The sequence below is a fragment of the Diabrotica virgifera genome, chromosome 3 (assembly GCF_917563875.1).
Source record: "Diabrotica virgifera virgifera chromosome 3, PGI_DIABVI_V3a".
NCBI lineage: Eukaryota > Metazoa > Arthropoda > Insecta > Coleoptera > Chrysomelidae > Diabrotica > Diabrotica virgifera.
The window spans coordinates 94,441,224-94,460,443 of NC_065445.1; the positions used below are offsets into that span (position 1 = coordinate 94,441,224).

Below are 19,220 nucleotides of genomic sequence, written 5' to 3' on the forward strand. Positions count from 1 at the left end.
AGAAAATGGCTGTTGTCGGTGGACGTATTTCATATAATATATAGTTATAATGTATATTTACATTTAACTATATATAATATAATAATATACCTATACATAATATGTTATAACATATTTAACACAATATAACTTGAAACACAATATTAGTTATAAATTCCAATTAACATAAACAAAAAGCGGTAATGTCACTGTCACTAAATTAAATGATAAACGTCAAAATTTTTAGTAAACAAGATATAAACGTAAAAAATATACTGACATTGTTACAGTTAAAATTCCTTTATATATTTTTCGAAGTTAATTATTGGTATAAATAACAATAATTATTGTATTAAATAAACAAATTTAAGTAATTTTATTTGCAGTTTATATACGATTAATATTAAAAGTGGCATGCGCCACTTGAATCTAACTTCAGCCCGTGAGTAATGACCCGTGAGGAACTTCAGCCCGTGAGTAATGAAATATTACTCACGGGTACAGTAATGGGTGATATTATCTATGAAAAAATAGCGAATAATGAGCATGTTAGTAAACGGTCGTAGAAAAAATAAATTACTTTACAGTGAAAGAATAAGTAATAATGTATTTACTAAGACCGATAAGAATAATAATTTTAAAAAATCACTTCAAATGTTCAAAATTTTCGTCGTCTACCTCATATAACAATGTGCGATTGAATATTATGATTTCCTACCATAAAATTAATTATTCATTTATTATTTTTTTATTACGTAGATAGCAACTTACCTAAATCTATATAACATAAAAAGAATAAAAATTCATTATTTCCACAATCAATATCTTACAAAACTTTTTTTTATTTCACAAAGCACGCGCGCCATGCAAATGGCAAGTAATGCAAATTTACAGAAAGACTAAAAAATATCATTTAACAAATGAGTAAATGAGGCGTATAACATTAACGCCAGTATAGTATCGCTGACTATTCTTAAGTTTGTTGATAATTTAAAATTTTTGTTTTTCCTCTATTTTTAAGTAGATTTTTGACATACGTTTTACGTGACAAAAATGACCTTTTAAAAAAAATGAACAAACTTTTTAGATCGTATAATAATTTGTCTGCAGTCTGCATTAACTTCGTATGAGTGATACAAGATACAAGCCATAACAATTCTTAGGCTACATTATTTTTAGTAGTGGGCTTTGGTTAATCTATTAATCTTTATTTTGAGTTATGAATTCTGACTATAGATAGAAATAGTTTTTTTTTATTAAATAATATTAGATTTATTCAACCATATTAGGAAGCTCAAAATGTTCAAAGTTAATATATAAAATATTTTATTTTTATATCGGCGTCCCTCAAAATGTGGCGCCCCGGGCTGCCGCCCGGCTTGCCCGTCCCTTTATCCGGCGCTGGCCAGATAAAAAGTATGTGTGTTATGTCGCCAGTTGTTAATGACGCACGGGTAAAGGACCATGGGCTCAACTGTATATGTTATAGTCAAAGCCCGAATTTCAGGCACTCCTAGGTTTGACTAGGCAATCCTCAGGTCTGACTAACGGTCTTAGTCAAAGCCCGAAATATATTTCAGTTTCGGCCTTTGACTAGTCAAACCTAGGAGAGACTAAGTTGGTCAGGCAAAGGTCGAAATTTAATTTTATGAAATCGGGGTTTGACTAGTCAAACCCCGATCAGCTATTAAAATGTCGTAATTTGTTAGATTAGGTTTAATAAAACGTCATTTTTTAATTTTAATGTTTAATTTTATTCTTATATTGTCGAAATAAATTTTTTTTATATTAGTGTTTATTCTCACATGTTGATGTTGACGCATTATGGCATTTAGAGTTACACAATACATTAGACCTTTTACACATAATTTTGAAGAGCATTTATTATTGCAGTAGCATTTTATAAAGTCTTGCCCTCCAAATTTAGAATCTTTTGTACTAATTTTTCTTAGAGACAATTAAGAAAATTCTCTTTGCATTCTCTTATTCGATTTCTTGAAAAAAAGTGTGTTTATTGTTCCCTATTTCGTACCAACTCTATATCAACCGTCAATTGTTTTATCTTTTATGATACCCAAAATATTTCGAGCACCTTCTTTGGCTCTATCAAAGCTAAGGATAGGTATTGTTACAGTTTTTCCATTCGAAATTGCAGGAAATTTTTTTCACTTAATTATTTCATAGCATTAAGGCGGGTTACGCTTACGTATTTTGCCCGTGCTATTGTCAGATATTTTATTATCTATTTTCAAACTCAAGCAGTAGGTACACTTGTATCTATGCATTGCATAAATGTAATTCACTCGTAATGTCAACCCACCTGTAGGCTGAGCACTATCAAAAGTAAGGATCACCATAGTACTAACGAAGGCCCTGGACCGTCGTCACTAGTGGAGGAAGAAAATTGTCAAGCAATTCAGATTACTTCTTCAGGTGTGGTTTGTTGTATTTTCCAAAAAAAGAACTCTGACGCATATTCGAGCATAATTTGTAATCAGATGGTATAGACATGCGTTGTGCAAAGACAGAAAAGATTAAAATAAATAAAGGGAAAGGCGATTGAAAGTCTTTATGCCCAGGCCAATGCTACGAAACAATTAAGTGAAAAAAAATTCCTCCAATTTCGATCAGAGAAACTTTAACCATACCTATTCCCAGCTTTGATAGAGCTAAGGAGATACTCTAAATATTTTGGGTATCATACAAGATAAAACAGTTGACGGTTTATGTAGAGTTGGTACGAAATACGGAACAATAAACACACTTTTTTCAACAAATAAGAGAATGCAAAGAAAATTTTCTTAATATCGAAGACGTTCTGTCTCTAAGAGAAATTAGTACAAAAGATCTAAATTTGGGGGACAAGGCTTTATAAAATGCTACTGCAATAAGAGTTGCTCTTCAAAATTATGATGTGTAAAAGGTTAAACGCAGGGCTTCTCAATCTGTGTTACATGTACCAATGGTGGTACATATCATTATGTGCAGTGGTACACAAAACGCAAAAACAGCAAAAATTTATCATATTTATAGTTAATTAGATTAACTACCGCCATAGGTATTTTAGTTAGGTGGTACCAAAAATAATTATAAGAATTTTGTGGTAGGTACAGTACATCACTCAAAAAAATTGAAAGCCACTGGTCTAACCTATTGTGTAACTCTAAATCCCATAATGCCTCAACATCAATATGTGAGAATAAACTCTATTTTTTTATTTTAATTACGACAGTATAAGAATAATTAATATTACAATTAAAAAAATGACGTTTTATTAAACCTAATCTAACAAATTACGACATTTTAATAGCTGATCGGGGTTTGACTAGTCAAACCCCGATTTCATAAAATTAAATTTCGACCTTTGCCTGACCAACTTAGTCTCTCCTAGGTTTGACTAGTCAAAGGCCGAAACTGTAATTTATTTCGGGCTTTGACTAAGATCGTCAGTCAGACCTGAGGATTGCCTAGTCAAACCTAGGAGTGCCTGAAATTCGGGCTTTGACTATAACATATATACAAGAATATCATTGGTAAAATCTTAAAAAAACCGTGTATAATATTGTCAACGTCTTGTGATTGCAGGTTAGAGACTCTACCCACAGTTGGACATGCAATGCAGATAGGCGAACCGCTTGCTCTCTTGGACTATTTGACTATACTAAGGTGAAATATCCAGATCACTATCATCCAAATACAGAGTGTTTAGGTTCTACAATTAATTATTTGAGATATTTTCAAGATATATTTCAAAAAGAAATAATCGATACTGACGTTAAAAGATGTAAACTTGGTGACATAGGTCAAAATTATCCTAACTCTATGAAAGATAAAGGAATAAAATTGGGTAAATATATCTATCTAAATAACGATTATATTTAATTACTTATATTTAATTTATATCAATACGTATCTATATACAGTGTGTCCACGGATGGGGTGCCCAAGAGGAAACTCTTTCTTATTTTGAATTTTAGCGAAAAGTATCATTCTTTATAAAAAGTTTTACTTGTTCTAAAACGCCATAAAACGAAATCAAATTCAAGTTATTCAAAACCTGCTTAATTTTGTAGCCTATTTTATGTAAATTTTCTATACATTTTTGCACTAAGTTCTAAATCGTAACAATAATCTAGTGTTGCTAAGCTACAATGTTGCCTAAGCTACAATGTATCTAGCTTAGTAACTGTCAACTCCGATAAATAATTTGTGAATTGTCATATTTTTGACAATGTTAAGTGTTCAAAAAAAATTTATGATTGGATGCTTAACATTTTCTTGTCGAAAAAGAATGACAATTCGCAAATTATTTATCGGAGTTGACAGTTACTAAGCTACATTGTAGCTTAGCAACACTAGATTATTGTTATGATTTCGAACTTGGTGCAAAAATTTATAGGGATTTGCATAAAATTAGCTACAAAATTAAGTAGGTTTTGAAAAATTTGAATTTTATTTCGTTTTATGGCGTTTTAGGACAAGCAAAAATTTTTATCAAGAATGACATTTTTCGCTAAAACTGAAAATAAGAAAGTTTTTTTCTCTTGGGCACCCCATCCGTGGTGAGACTGTATTAACACGTTCATTTCCCCAAAAAAGACAAAATGCATGGTGATAACAGCAAATCCAATAAGATGTACATTAGAGAGAGTCGGGGGGGGGGGGGGCGTCAGAGTATAAATATCTAGGCATCACACTATATAGCTACGGAAAGGCATAGAGCGCATCACGCTGAGCCTAAGATTTTTGCATTCGATTAGGGTACCACATGGAATCTTATTACCCAGGATTCCATTGTGAAGAGCATTTGGCTACGATAGTTGTGCCCTCATCGCGCATCAGCGTGCTATGGGGGGGAAAGGGATGGCCTGGGGCATTGGAGCGAGGTGGGGTGATCCCTGTTTACACTCGGGTCAAAACACCTCGCCCCAATGAATTGTTACACCCGAATGTACTCTTTCGAGAGGGTGGACATTCCCACAGGTCGGGTTAAATCAAATTGCTTGCTTGCATATAGCTACGGAAAGCTCGAAACAGAAGTGAAAGATCAAGTGAATAAAGCAAATAGAGCTGTTACAAAACAGTCATCAGACCAATAATGACATACGCCACAGAAACACGACCTGACACTGTGAGGGCAAAAAGATGGCTCGAAACACAGGAGATGAAAACCCTTCGAAAAATCGATTGTAGGACACTATAGGACAGAGCTAGAAGTACGAATATACGACGGAGATGCAAGGTGGAGAACTTTAATAACTGGGTAAGAAATAGAAGAGTAGAATGGAATGACCACATAAGCTGAATGACAACAAATAGAGTAGTAAGGATGGCGAGAGACGATTCCCCAATAGGAAGACGATCAGTGGGAAGGCCACGAAAACGATGGAATGACAAATTACTGGAGGTACATTGAAAAAACAGAGAGAGTCATGTCTATACAAAAAGAAGAAGAAGGTATCTATATATAGCGAATAGAAAAGAAATGTAATAAACTAAGGCAAAAGGGAAAGAAGCGAATAACGTATTGATGTACAAGATCGCCGTAAGATCTGTTATGTATAATATACGGTTATACAATTAATATACATACTGAATGTTACAGTTAAAGATAAAGAAAGACAACGAATACTTGGAGCAACTATTAGAACGCTTAGATTAATGAATGAGGTTATAAAAAAAAAGGAAAAGAATAAACACATTTTATAACCTATTGTGGGACAAAAAACAAAAACTGAATAACGACACATATATACCGATGTGAAGACGTCCAATCAAAATAAATATAGATTATTAACTAATTTATTTAGTTTATTTCGTTATTTTTAAGTTAACTAATTAATATATTTTTTAGGTTCCTACTATCCATATGTAAATAGCACCCTGAAAGAAGAGGTGGGAAACTTTCTAAACAATTTAACTACGGAAATCCTTGGTGTAAAAGATTTTAAAGATAATACTTTTTCTATTATCAAATGGCAAACTGAGAACGAATGTAAGGGACTTTAACTCTAAGAATATAATTAAGAATGAAGTATGTATAAGGCAATATATACAGTGCGCTGCAATAAGTGTTACCCTTCTTATTAACTTTATTTTTAACACATAATCAAAACGCTCGGACAGGTCGATTTTTAATTTAATCATAGTATATTATAGCATCCATGTTTCGAACTTTACGCGATACCTCTTTAGGTGACAGGCATAAATTTGATTTTTTTTTAAATGGGAAGGTACATCATGTGACACCTCATTTAAAAGCTTTTGAAACACTGATTACAAAAATGTATAATACTTTAATCCTTTTTAAAAGGGTAGGCGCCAAATTTCGGTCGAATTAATTTTAAACGCATTCATTTTTTCGAATCTTGAGAAGAGTAATAAGTATTTTTGAATAATTTAAACGCAGAATGAAAGATTACAGTATTCCCGAGGGCTGCAATTTCCTTAGAATAAACAAACAGTCTCTTTTAAATGATGTATTTGAAATTAAAAATCAGACTAAATTATCTCTTTTTTTCGCCCATGTGACTTATTAAAATAAACATTATAAAAGTTCTCAGGAACTTTCTACACTCGATAATACGTAATATTTCATTCTGCGATTAAATTTTTCAAAAATACTTATTAGTTTTCTTAGGATTGGAAAAAAATAAATGCATTTAAAAAATATTCGACCTAAATTTTGCGCCTACGCTCTCAAAAACGATTAAAGTATTATACGTGTTTGTAATCAGTATTTCAAAAGCTTTTAAATGGAGTGTCACATGATGTACTTTCATTTGAAAAAATCAAAGTTATGCTTGTCACCTGGAGAAGGATCGCGTAAAGTTCGAAACATTAATGCTATAATATACTATGATTATTTTAAAAATGACCTGTCAGAGCGTTTTAATTTTGTGCTAAAAATAAATAAGTTAATAAGGGGGGTAACACTTATTCCAGTGCACTGTGTGTAGGATTCGTTAAAGACAGGGCCATAACTACGATGTTGGGGGCCCCGGGGCAAACGTGATCGGGGGCCCTGGGGCAAACGTGATCTGGGGTCCCTACCGTGGGGTCTGGGGTTTATCCCCCAGCGGAATGGGGGGGTCCGGAAAAATGCTTGATATTTAACCCCTTGACAACTCATTTTAATACATTTCATGACTGAAGTTTCTTGTAAATACTTTTTTTTTTTTTTTTTTTTTTTTTTTATTTTGGCTTAGACTTACCGTCATACTGCCAGACACATAAGGAATACAAGTTATCAAGTTATACAAAACAGGTTTAAAACAAAGATAACAACTAAAAGGTATTAAGTAACACTAAGCTTAACAGCTAAAACTACTAACTACCAAAGGTATTAATTAAAAATGTTTAAGGGAATTATAATGATAATTTGCTGTCTTTTAAAAAGTTAATTAAAGAGTTGTATACATCTACAGAACCAAGTGATAATAAATATAGTATATTCCAAGGAGTTGCTACTTTACATTTTAATAAATCATTTATTAATTTAGATGAGTAAATTGTATTTTTAGAACAACCAAAAAATATATGATCTAAATCACTTTCCTCTTCACAATGCTCACATTTATCATTCTCCAAAACCTGTATTTTAAATAAATGCTTTGGATAACATGCGTGCCCGAATCGTACTCTAATAATAGAAGTTATGTACTTTCTAGAAGCTCTACAAGACTTGTACCAAGGAAATTTGGGAATATCGGGCTGAATTAACGAGTATCTATTTTGATTCACAAAAGAGTATTCCTTCCACTGGTAGCTCCACTCCCGATGCAGTGTTGACTTGAAAGAGATTATACTATCAGTCAGTGTTATTTTATGTAGAATACTGGTATCGGATGAAACGCTTTCTTTGGCTAATAAGTCGACATACTCATTATGTTCAAATCCTGCGTGTGCTTTAATCCAGATAAAATGTACATTGATTCCTTTGGTTAAAAGATTTTGTTTAATATGTTTAATTTTATAAATGTATGGGCAGTCTTGGATGTTTGGGGGTCCATATTTACCAAGAGATTTCAATACTGCTAAGGAGTCAGACAAAATTAAAATATGGGCGAAATCAAATTCAGCTACATATAGTAAAGCTTCATATATTGCAATAGCCTCTGCTGTATAAATCGAAGTCTCCGGTTTCAGTTTGAATTTCTTTTCTATATGTCCCGATGGTATAAAAAAGGCGCATCCAGTTCCATCTGCAGATTTAGACGCATCTGTATATAGAGCTATTGACTCATTGTAACTATTCGTTATGGATAAAAGAATATTTTTATTTAAATATATGTTTTCACTATAATTTGGTACAATAATATCTGTAGGAGAAAAGAAAGAAGAGTACGCGTAGTTTTTGAATAAGTCGTTCGTTTTATCTATATTTTTTAAGAGTACTATATTTTGATTATAAGCTTCACACAGTAAGGGAGATTTCTTTTTTTGCCAATATTTATTGGTTAGATCATGGCAACTTAAAGTCACTATTTTTTGGTATAGAAGAGGGTTAATTAAGTATACTTTCATTAAATATTTTTTGGACAAAAAGCTTCGTCTTAGATTTAAAGGAGGTTCCAAGGCTTCCAAATATAAAGCTTGTACTGGAGTGGATCTCATAGCTCCTAGACATATTCGTAAGGCTGAATTCTGTAAAACGTTGATTTTGTTTAGTAGTGCATTACTTGCTGATCCATACAAAACACTGCCGTAATCGAAAATAGATCGTATGTAAGCTTTATAAAATAATAAACTTACTTCAACATCCGATCCCCACCAAGTTCTATTAATTGATTTAAGAAAGTTTATTCCCTTATTACACCTGTTCAACATGTCGTCAATATGTAACTTCCAGGTCAGTTTTTGGTCGAGTATCATTCCAAGATATTTAATTTTATTTTTAAAAGAAAATTTATGCCCACCTAAGGTGATTGTGCTAATATTAGGAAAGTTATGTCTGGTAAATAAACAAACTTGTGATTTACTGCATGATAATTCAAAGCCATTTTCAATAAACCATTTTTTATGGAGACCATAGACACTATTCAAGTTTTCAATGGATTGCTGATATTTCTTGTGTTCTGTGTACAAACAGAAATCGTCAGCATATTGTACAACATTAAATGCAATATTGTTAATAGTGATGTTGTGTAGATCTGCTGTGTAAATGTTAAATAAAATAGGGCTCAAAACGGAGCCCTGAGGTAATCCTTTATTATTAAGTCTAGGGCCTATAAGAGTATGATTATTTTTTAAATAAATTATTCTATTTTTATACAGGTTTACAATGTTAGAAGCAAACTGTGATGGAATATTAAAAAATGTAATCATTTTTTCTTGGAGAATTGAAAGAGAGACAGAGTCATAAGCACCTTCGATGTCTAAAAATAAAGCGGGCACATAACTGTTCCTGGAAAAACTGTTCTGAATGTCTACAACAAGAGTTGTTAAGGAATCTAAAGTTCCATAACCTTTTTTAAAACCATGTTGGTTAGCGGGTAAAGGATTTTGATCCCTTAGCCACCAATCCAACCTAATCTTAACCATCCGTTCGAGAGTCTTCAATATACATGATAATAATGATATCGGTCGGTAAGCTTCAGCTAATTTAGGGTCTTTCCCCGGTTTGGGAATAGGAACGACTATAATAAGCTTAAAATCTATTATGCTGTTGCCTTCAATAATTATTAGGTCAAATATATTTAAAAGTAATTGTTTTGCATTATCTGGTAAATGTTGTATCATAGGATATTTGATTGCATCGTATCCTGGTGAGGTACTAACGCGATTATCAAGGGCAAATTCTAATTCAGTTCTCGAAAAAGGTGTAAGGAGAAAATTATTCTGATCAGATGGAAGCGTTTTAGAATTAATAGCATCTAACTGGTTATTTACGTAAGGTGGAGCTATTTTATCGAAAAAATCGTCTACCCATGAATTACTTAGAGGTAATGAAAAATTAACTTTTTTCCTATTCATTTTTCTTGCTTGATTCCAAATAAGACTAGATGGAGTTTGTTTATTTAATTTTGAACACCATGCAACCCAACTTTGTTTGGCCTTTAATTTCAGGAATTTTTTGACACAAGCATTTACTTCTTTGCATTTACAAAAATTTTCAGGAGAAGAATTGTTTTTATAGTTTATTAATGCCTTCTTTCTTTCTGCAACGGATTGATCACATTCCGAATCCCACCACGGAGGGGGAGTCCGTTTGCATTTAAATGGTTTATATTCAGAAATAGATTGTTTAGAAGCTTCATTAATACAGTCAATAAGGAAATTATATTTTTCTTGGGTATTTAAGGATGTGTGAGGTTTTTCGTTTAATAAGGTATCAACAAGCTGAGAGTATAATGACCAATTTGCTTTTTTAATGTTCCACTTAGTACTGGGATAAATGGTATTAGCATTAGTTCCCAAGACATCGATCACAACCTTTATAACGAAATGATTTGATCCCAAGGTATCAAGATCTACAGACCACGAAGTTTTATCAAAAAGGGATGGTGAGCAAAACGTGACATCAATCATGGAATCTGAGTTTCCTGGACTCGTTTGGCAAGTTGGTTGTCCATTATTCATTACTACATAATCTAAATTCTGAATTGTCTCCACAATTTGATGGCCTATATTATCATTTTTATATGAGCCCCACAAAGAATTATGTGCATTCATATCTCCTCCAATGATACAAGGGTGTTTTAGTTGAGAAAATAACTTATCCCAATCTTCGGTTTTGGTTTTAGTTTTTGGGCACCTATATACAGAGAGTAAACTTAAATAACTTTGTTTATAGTTGATTTTAATACCACAAGCAAGCAAGTCTTGAATATAATTTTTTTTAATTGTTATGCGCTCAAAAGGAATACCAGTTTTAATTAAAATAGCAACTCCAGAATAGCCGTCATCGCGATCTTCGCGTATCACATTATAACCTCTATAAATATATACAACATCCCGTTTAAACCAAGTTTCACTTATTAAAGCTATGTCAATATCTTCGGTTATTAAAAAGTTAATAAGGCTGTTTTTGTTAGCAACAGCTGATCGAGCATTCCATTGTATTATTTTGAGTTTAGATTTGTTCGTCATTAGATGAGTTATTTTTTAAAATATTATCTAGAACATTATTAATACCTTTGGCTAACAAATTCATGTCAAGTGATTTTGCCTCTTCTAAACAATTAATATTTTGAATAAAACTTGAGAAAAGAAGTACTAAGGAATCTACTAACTTATTTTTATCATTGTCTGTATTAGGAAAACTTTCCTTATTTAAGGGAGGTAAAGGTTGAGACGGTCCAAATCTGAAAGGGATGAGATATGGTGTAGGATCTTCGGAAGTTGGAGATGATACTTTTCTTTTTTTATTTGCACTATACTCAGTGCTTGATGTACTACAGCTTGGTTGGCTAAAACTTTTGGGTTTCTGTAGGTGAGGCCTCAATGGCTTGAAATAAGGAGATGTACTAACTTCAGAGGAGTTAGTTAATTTTGGAAATTCTTTGTCTGAATTTGACAATATTTCAAATCTGTTATTAGAAATAAGACCAGAAAATGATGAGTCACTCAAATTTTTTGCCTCCAAATATGAGATTTTATGTTCAATCATGATATTTTTTATTTTTTTTTGATGTTCGAAAAAAGGACAGTTTTTAGAGATCGATATATGCTTATCAGTTTTACAGTGTATGCAATACTTTTTTGTTTCATCACATGTATGTGTGTCATTTTTAATTTGTCCACATTGTATACAGTATTCCTGTGTACCTTTACACTGTCTAGAAATATGTCCATATTTGAGGCATTTATAACATTGCGTCACTTTACCCAACAATTTTTCCACTTGGAAAAATACATAATTTATCACAACATAGTTTGGCAAACAATTGCCTTCAAAAGTAATTATAACATTACGTCTAGGGACGTATTCTGTATTTCCATCCTTTTCTACTTTCCTGTGCATTCTTTTAATATCAATAATTGGTGAACTAGAGCTCATATATTTTTTCAAATAGTCAATATTATATTTGGTATCAACATCGCGTATCAGTCCTTTGATTTCCAAGAGGTGATTTGGAATGTACGCTTTTAAATTATCGTCCTTTAAGTGACTATTATTGACTAAATTGTTTGCATCCAAAATAGATTTGAGGATTACTTTAACACGGTTTCTTCCTATACTTTTAATTTGCTTAATATTATTAATCTTTAATTTTTGATGTAAAATATCTGCAACAACCATTGGATGCAAACGGGAAATATTCTGATCATTGGTCTTCTCAACATAAACACAACAATTTTGAAAGTCGTAACTATTACAATTAATATTAAAAAGTTTTACCTCCCTTGTAGCAGAAGAATTTGTGGTGATAGTTCCTGTATCCATGTCTTGATTACTATCACTAATAACTTCAGCAGTACTTAGTTCGCACACTGGCGTCTTTTTTATATTCTCCCCCATCTGGGGAGAATATTTTCACTTTTGTATCACTATTCTACAATATGTAAATGTTTTTACCCACGATGAAATTTAAATGTTTTAATTGTCACAAAAACTGCGAGCTGAATGTCAATATTTAGGTACGTTTAACCATGGCCAAATTTTAAACTGTTCACACAAAAGTTAAACACCGTGAAAAGAAGCCTAGGCTGTTTAACCCATAGGACTGAAACTTCTTATCAATGATAATTAAAACCACTATAAAATTAATTTAAGTTAAACTACTAAAAAATTAATTTTTTCTGGAGCTATTTTAGATGCAACCGTATTTGACGTTTATTAATGTCGAAAATGTTGTAAATACTTAATATTGCTATTTTAGTTGACCAACACAAAAAATTTTAAGCCTTATTTTAAGTTAAATAACTTTGCAAGTATTATCTTATCTGTTTTATGCAAGTACATTGTTCGGCTACAATGTGGTTCCTTTTACGTACCAATATGTGGCCTGGGGTAAATTGGTTAAGACAATATTGTTGGGACGGAGGCCCCATATTCCGGTTGCATTTTAGTTTTTATTTCGTCACAATGACTAATTTTCTCAGTAACAATTTATATCTTTACGAAAGGTCTCCAGCTTAGCCCGGACCTCCTTTCCAATGGCATTTTAGGTTTTATTACGCCAAATTAACTAATTTCCTAGGTAATAATTTAATTTATTATGTTATGGTCTCGGGGGCCCCAGCTTAGACCCCTTAACTTTACCTTGAGGTTTAGGGTGCATCTGTAAGGTCTTTTTAAAATTGTGTCATTTGAAACTATTTCGTTGGGATCGGCTTTTAAAATACATATTTTTATTTTCCTCGTTAAAATCTATGCACGGCCAAACAAACGAGGGTCCCTAAGGGGCCCCTCTTGGCCGGGGGCCCCGGGGCACTGCCACGGTTGCCCCAATGGTAGTTACGGCCCTGATTAAAGACACTCGTAATAAAAGTTCGTATGATGCTTAACCATTTTAATTAATAAAATTGACAACTAAATTATAGCTACTGATAAGGTGACGAAATGTAAAAGTGTTCGTGTAATTGCGACCAAGAAAATGTATTTGGAAATAATCGCATTTACTTAATATGGCCGGCTTGTCAATATATAAGTACGTATTAAGAGCAAACAGTAGCGATCAACTGGTAGCAACAAACGCGTTCCAAGATTGCGGCTCTAATTTTGAATATTTTGTCGAGATATTTGGCACACATATTCGTAATATAATAAAGAATGGCGTTACAGAGCCCAATTTCAGAAATATGTTAGTATGTGGAAATTACTCTATAACTAAATAAAATATTGAAAAAAGGAGCCTGTACCGCCATTATGGCATAAAACTTTTTTATCCCATGCCTAGATTTAGTGTCACATTGGAACTATTAAAATCGATTTTTTTATAACAAGAAATCGAACATCACTGACTTGGCAACATTTCACGCCTATGTGTATAAAAATTATTGTTTTTGATCGTTTACCGACGCACTGTTGCCTCACTTTTGAAAGTTCGCAGAACTTTCGCAATCTTGGACCGCGTTTGTTGCTACCTGTTGATCGCTACTATGTGCGTGCTCTTAAAGCGTTTCTTTAATTCGCGTCCTTTTGATTATCTCAAACACACGTCCCTTCGATTCTAGATCTTAAATCGACTGAAAATATTGACACACACCAACTAAAACTGTTACATCTGATTCCCCTATAGTCCAGGGCGCATCTGTTTTGAGATGGACATTGAGAGGTGACTCAAATTTTTTTGCAGAAATTGCTTGAAAATAAATCAAATAATAATATTTGAGTTATCCTCCCTCTCAAAAAGGTCCGGAACATTGTTTAAATAATCAAAATGTTAAAAATTGAAGGAAAAATTCGATTTTTTCTTGGTTTTTTGATTATAACTTTAAAAGTATTCATTTCCGAGAAAACTTGCACTGACATAAAAGTTGCATAATTAAATTTCCTACAATATAGAATTGGTTAAAAATTTAAAAAATAGTCACCCTAGTTGCAACATAGCAATAATTGCGAAAAAGCCATACAAAAACAAGTATTCGCGTTTTACATTTTTCAACCATTTATGCTACACTTAGAACCTTCATATTTCACCCAGAAAAACTTTATGATGCAGTAAAACAATATTGTAAATTTCATTAAGATCGGTTTAATAGATTTTGCAAAATAAATTATGCAATCCAGCTTTCGCAAAAATAATTCATTTTTTCAAAATGTTACAGGACTGAAAATAAAGCAGATAGCACGTTGAATTTTTTTTGCTTATAGAAGTGTACTGTACCTTTCATTTGCAATTTTCAAAATTAAAATCGATTAATTACCACGGCGTCAGAAAATTTTTGAAATAAACAATAATTTTTGGTGCTACGCGCAGGACAGCGGTGTTCGATTCACACAAGTTGATTTCCACCAAAATTTCTTCCAATCTTTATCTAATATATTATTTTCTTACTCTATATTTTGTTGTATTTTAATATTTTAATTCCACAAAAATCAAACTAATTTTATTATTGTTTGTGAAATATTGTTTAAACAATTGCATATGTTTAAAAATAATAAACTTTTATTATTTAAGTTAAAATATATGAACAAAGAAAGTTTTTTCTAATAAAAGTGTTATTTCAAAGGATAGAGTATTTGTTTTTATTTTGCAATAAACAAATTTATTTATTTATATCGAAATGTAATAAAAATTAAAATGTATGAATCATTATCAAAGGTCACTGGAATGCCCAATCAGAGCAAACTATCCGTTGTCCTGCGCGTAGCACCAATAATTAATGTTTATTTAAAAAAATTCCTGACGCCGTGGTATTAATCGATTTTAATTTTGAAAAATTGCAAATGAAAGGTACAGTACACTTCTATATGCAAAAAAATTTTCAACTTTCTATCTGCTTTATTTTCGGTCCTGTAACATTTTGAAAAAATGATTTTTTTTTTACAAAAGCTGTATTGCAAAATTTATTTTGCAAAGTCTGTTGAACCGATCTTAATGAAATTTACAGTATTGTTTTACTGTACGATAAAGTTTTTCAGGGTGAAATATGAAGGCCCTAAGTGTAGCATAAATGGTTAAAAAACGTAAAATGCGAATACTTGTTTTTGTATGTTTTTTTCACAATTATTGCTATTTTGCAACAAGTGTGACTATTTTTTAAATTTTTAACCAATTCTATATTGTAGGAAATTCAATTACGCAACTTTTATGTTAGTACAACTTTTCTCGGAAATAAATACTTTTAAAGTTATAATCAAAAAACGGAGAAAAAAATCGAATTTTTCCTTCAATTTTTGACATTTTGATTATTTAAACAATGTTCCGGACCTTTTTGAGAGGGAGGATAACTCAAATATTATTATTTGATTTATTTTCAAGCAATTTCTGCAAAAAAATTTGAGTCACCTCTCAACGTCCAAATGTACTAATATTTTTACAAATGCGCCCTGGTCTACTATTCTTCATGCTTAAATCCGTGTCCCCTGAGAACTAAACTATTAAAACCTCTAACTGGAATAAAGTTCGTTTCCTATTAGTAATAAAAATTGTTTCAAACAGTGGCGAATGTTATTTTTACTTAACTATGATTCAAAATCCACCGCCAGCGGTTTAGCCCTACTAATCCCCAATTAGCTACACACATGGTCTATACGCGTAGGATCTCGTTCCGTCTTCATATTAATAATAAAAACATTTATACAAGAAACTTAAAATCTAAGATACAATATTTGAAATCCAATTAATAAGAATCAGTACTTATTTTATTTTAAAACGTTTGATTATAGTCTAAGATACGATATCATGTCGAGTTTCACCCATCTGCATGGATAAAAATTATTGGATATGTAATTTAGTATGTTAAAAATTATAAAACACAAGATGTGTCCGATATAATTTTGTCCTGACTATAATAATTAATTAATAATTAAAAAAAACCTTTGTCAAATATAAACCACCAGGATGTATAGTAAAAATAATAATTGTATTTAGTGTGGTAGTTTCCTTAACACGATATGTTTGATTCTTATTTCTTAATATTAAATTACCATGATCTTTATTTTTCTAGGTTTAGAAAGATCAAGAAATTCTGCAATCGATACAAATAATCTTCCTTCAAATATTTTATGGGTAATGGTTTCTACAATTACTTTAATATTGTTAGACTGCATTTAATTTAATAAAAATCCAATTAATAAATATTTTTAATTTTATTGTTAAAACTTCATATTTAATTTCTGGAAATACACACAATACAGACATCTAGCTTTCTAGTCGTATTATTAATGTGAATAATCCTCTCACGTGTAAAAAAAAACGCATAAGCTGAGTGCAGCTATCGAAAGGAAAGAAAGAACTAGGTAGGTATCAGGGTTACAAAAGAAGTAGAAACAATAGAGAACTTGGTACAGACGGACGTTAAAGTAACATGGACTGCTCTAAAACGAAAATAACAAAGACACAAGAAGAAGAGATCGGCTTCATGAAGGATAACAGAAAAGAAGAATGGATGACGCAAGAAATCATGGACGTAAGACGAAAATAAAGCAGACTCTGCACTTTTTTCTAAATTATTAGAAAAAAGTGCAGATAAGCTGAAAACACCTAGATGTCAGCAAAATGACTAGAAATCGAACAACTTGAGGAAAGATATAGGTAACACCTTTAATTCCCATAAAAAAGTGAAAGAAATGGCAGGTATACACAGAAAGAGACAACAGACAAGATTAAGAAATATTAGAACCGAATAATTATAAGTACAGAAGACAAACTGGAGAGATAGAAAGAATACATTTAGACACTTTTTGACGACAATAGACCTTGTTCTACGCCATCCACAGATCATCGAATTAATGAAAAAAGTTCAAAAATAACCAAAGAAGTAATTTATGCAGTACAAGCTCATAAAAATGAACAAGCCACTGGTCCAGCCAGTATCAATGTCTAAGTACTTAAATTAATTGCAAACAAAGAACGTAAAAGCCTAGACTTGATAATAGTAGGAAATTCTTATTAGTGTAGGAAACAGAGGTTGAACCTCGCAAAATGGACACAAGTCCGGATTTATTTTTTTTCTGGTATATCAAGGGGTGCTTATTATGAGACTAACTTTTTCTTAAAAAATTTCGCCCCGGAACCCCCCTTTTCAACGTAGCCTTCCTGTACGTTTTGCAAAAAATTTACTAAATAGCAAAATGAAGAGGACTTATTTCCTAGTATTTATTTCCGGACAGCATATGTCTATCACCCACCGTTCAGCGGTGGGAGGGGGGGGGGGGGCAAAGTTGACAAATTTTTAAAAACGATGTTTTTTTAAAACAAATTTTTTTCCCTAACTGTAATGGAAATCAAGAAGAAAACCTGCGGCAATTAATAATAAATAAGTCGCTGATTTTTTTGGTATAGGTTTCATTTAGGGACAATTACCAATTTTTTTAATCTATTTTTTAGTCTATTGAATAAAAAGAAGTATTTGCTTTTACTTACAAATATTTTAGTATTTACTTAATAGTAATTAAATAAAGCATTAAAGAAATTACTTTATTCAATTACTATTAAGTAAATACTTAAATATTTGTAAGTAAAAGCAAATACTTACTTTTATTCAACAGACCCAGGGTGATACATTTTAAAAAAAACCCTTTTTATACCATAGAAACCGCTTATGCTAGAGTAAAAAAATTTTCAGCGATTATCCATGTACTGGTGTTATTTACAAATTTGGATAATGCACCCCCCATTTTTTCCCCGGAACCACCCCAAAAAAAGGAGAATTAATATAGAAAGTGATTTTCTTGGAATCCTTCACACACCATATCCTTTATTAAAATGCTTCATACATCATTTTGTGCACGTTCTTATTACCCATGCATAGACAGCAAAAGCAATTTCTTGATGCAACCCCTGTAGCAAAAAAAAATAAAAATGGGGGGTTGAAAAAAAAAATAAAATGAGGGGTTGAAAAAAATTTTTTTTTTGCTTTTTGACCCATAGACCACTATTTTCTCTACAAAATAAGGTCCTATGCATTTTTTTTTCGTATAAGCAACCGTTACTGCACAGTAGCGCCGTAAACCTCAGAAATTCTTTGGCGGGCTCCAGTTTTTGTTTTTTTTTGTAGTCACCTATTCATTTTATTGATAACGTACCTACTTATGGAAAATAAAAGAACACACTGTCTGCTACACATCGTGACCTATGCATATTTTACTTTATTTGCTCCCTAAAGCCACAGTGGTGGCCCAAAATCAATTTTTAATTATTTTCTTTATTAATTCTCCTTTTTTTTGGGGTGGTTCCGGGGAAAATATGGTGTTGCAGTATACAAATTTGTAAATAATACTTGCACATGGGTAATCGCTGAATTTTTTTTACTCTAGCATAAGCGGTTCAGGTGGCATAAAAAGGGGTTTTTTAAAATGTAACACCCGGTAATTAAAAAATGGGCAATTGCCCTTAAATTAAACCTGTACCAAAAAATCACCCAATTATTTGTGATTAATTGCCGCAGGGTTTCTACTTGATTTTCATTACAGTTAGGGAAAAATAAATATTTTTTTAAAAACATATTTTTTAAAATCTTGTCAAATTTGAGGCGCCACCCCCGCTAAACGGTGGGTGATAAACATATGCTGTCGGGTAATAAATAGTAGGAAATATAGTCCTCTTCAATTTACTATTAAGTAAATTTTTTGCAAAACGTACAGGAAGGGCTACGTTTTGCGAAAACCACAAATTACCCTCTTTAAA

General features: G+C 31.9%; 1 protein-coding gene across 3 annotated transcripts in view; it reads left to right on the forward strand.

The window, feature by feature from the left end:
* LOC126881201 (uncharacterized) overlaps positions 1 to 16,736 on the forward strand; it is a 28,709-nt gene extending 11,973 nt beyond the window's left edge. For 2 of the 3 annotated variants that reach the window (XM_050645306.1, XM_050645303.1), the window contains 3 exons: positions 3,565 to 3,826; positions 5,834 to 5,974; positions 16,540 to 16,736. In XM_050645306.1, the coding sequence (XP_050501263.1) occupies positions 3,565 to 3,826; positions 5,834 to 5,974; positions 16,540 to 16,646 (510 nt within the window). In that variant the 3' untranslated portion in view covers positions 16,647 to 16,736. Of the gene's footprint in view, positions 1 to 3,564; positions 3,827 to 5,833; positions 6,014 to 16,539 lie in introns of all 3 variants that reach the window. The other variant, XM_050645305.1, reaches the window with a different exon arrangement.
* Positions 16,737 to 19,220: the final 2,484 nt, after the last annotated feature.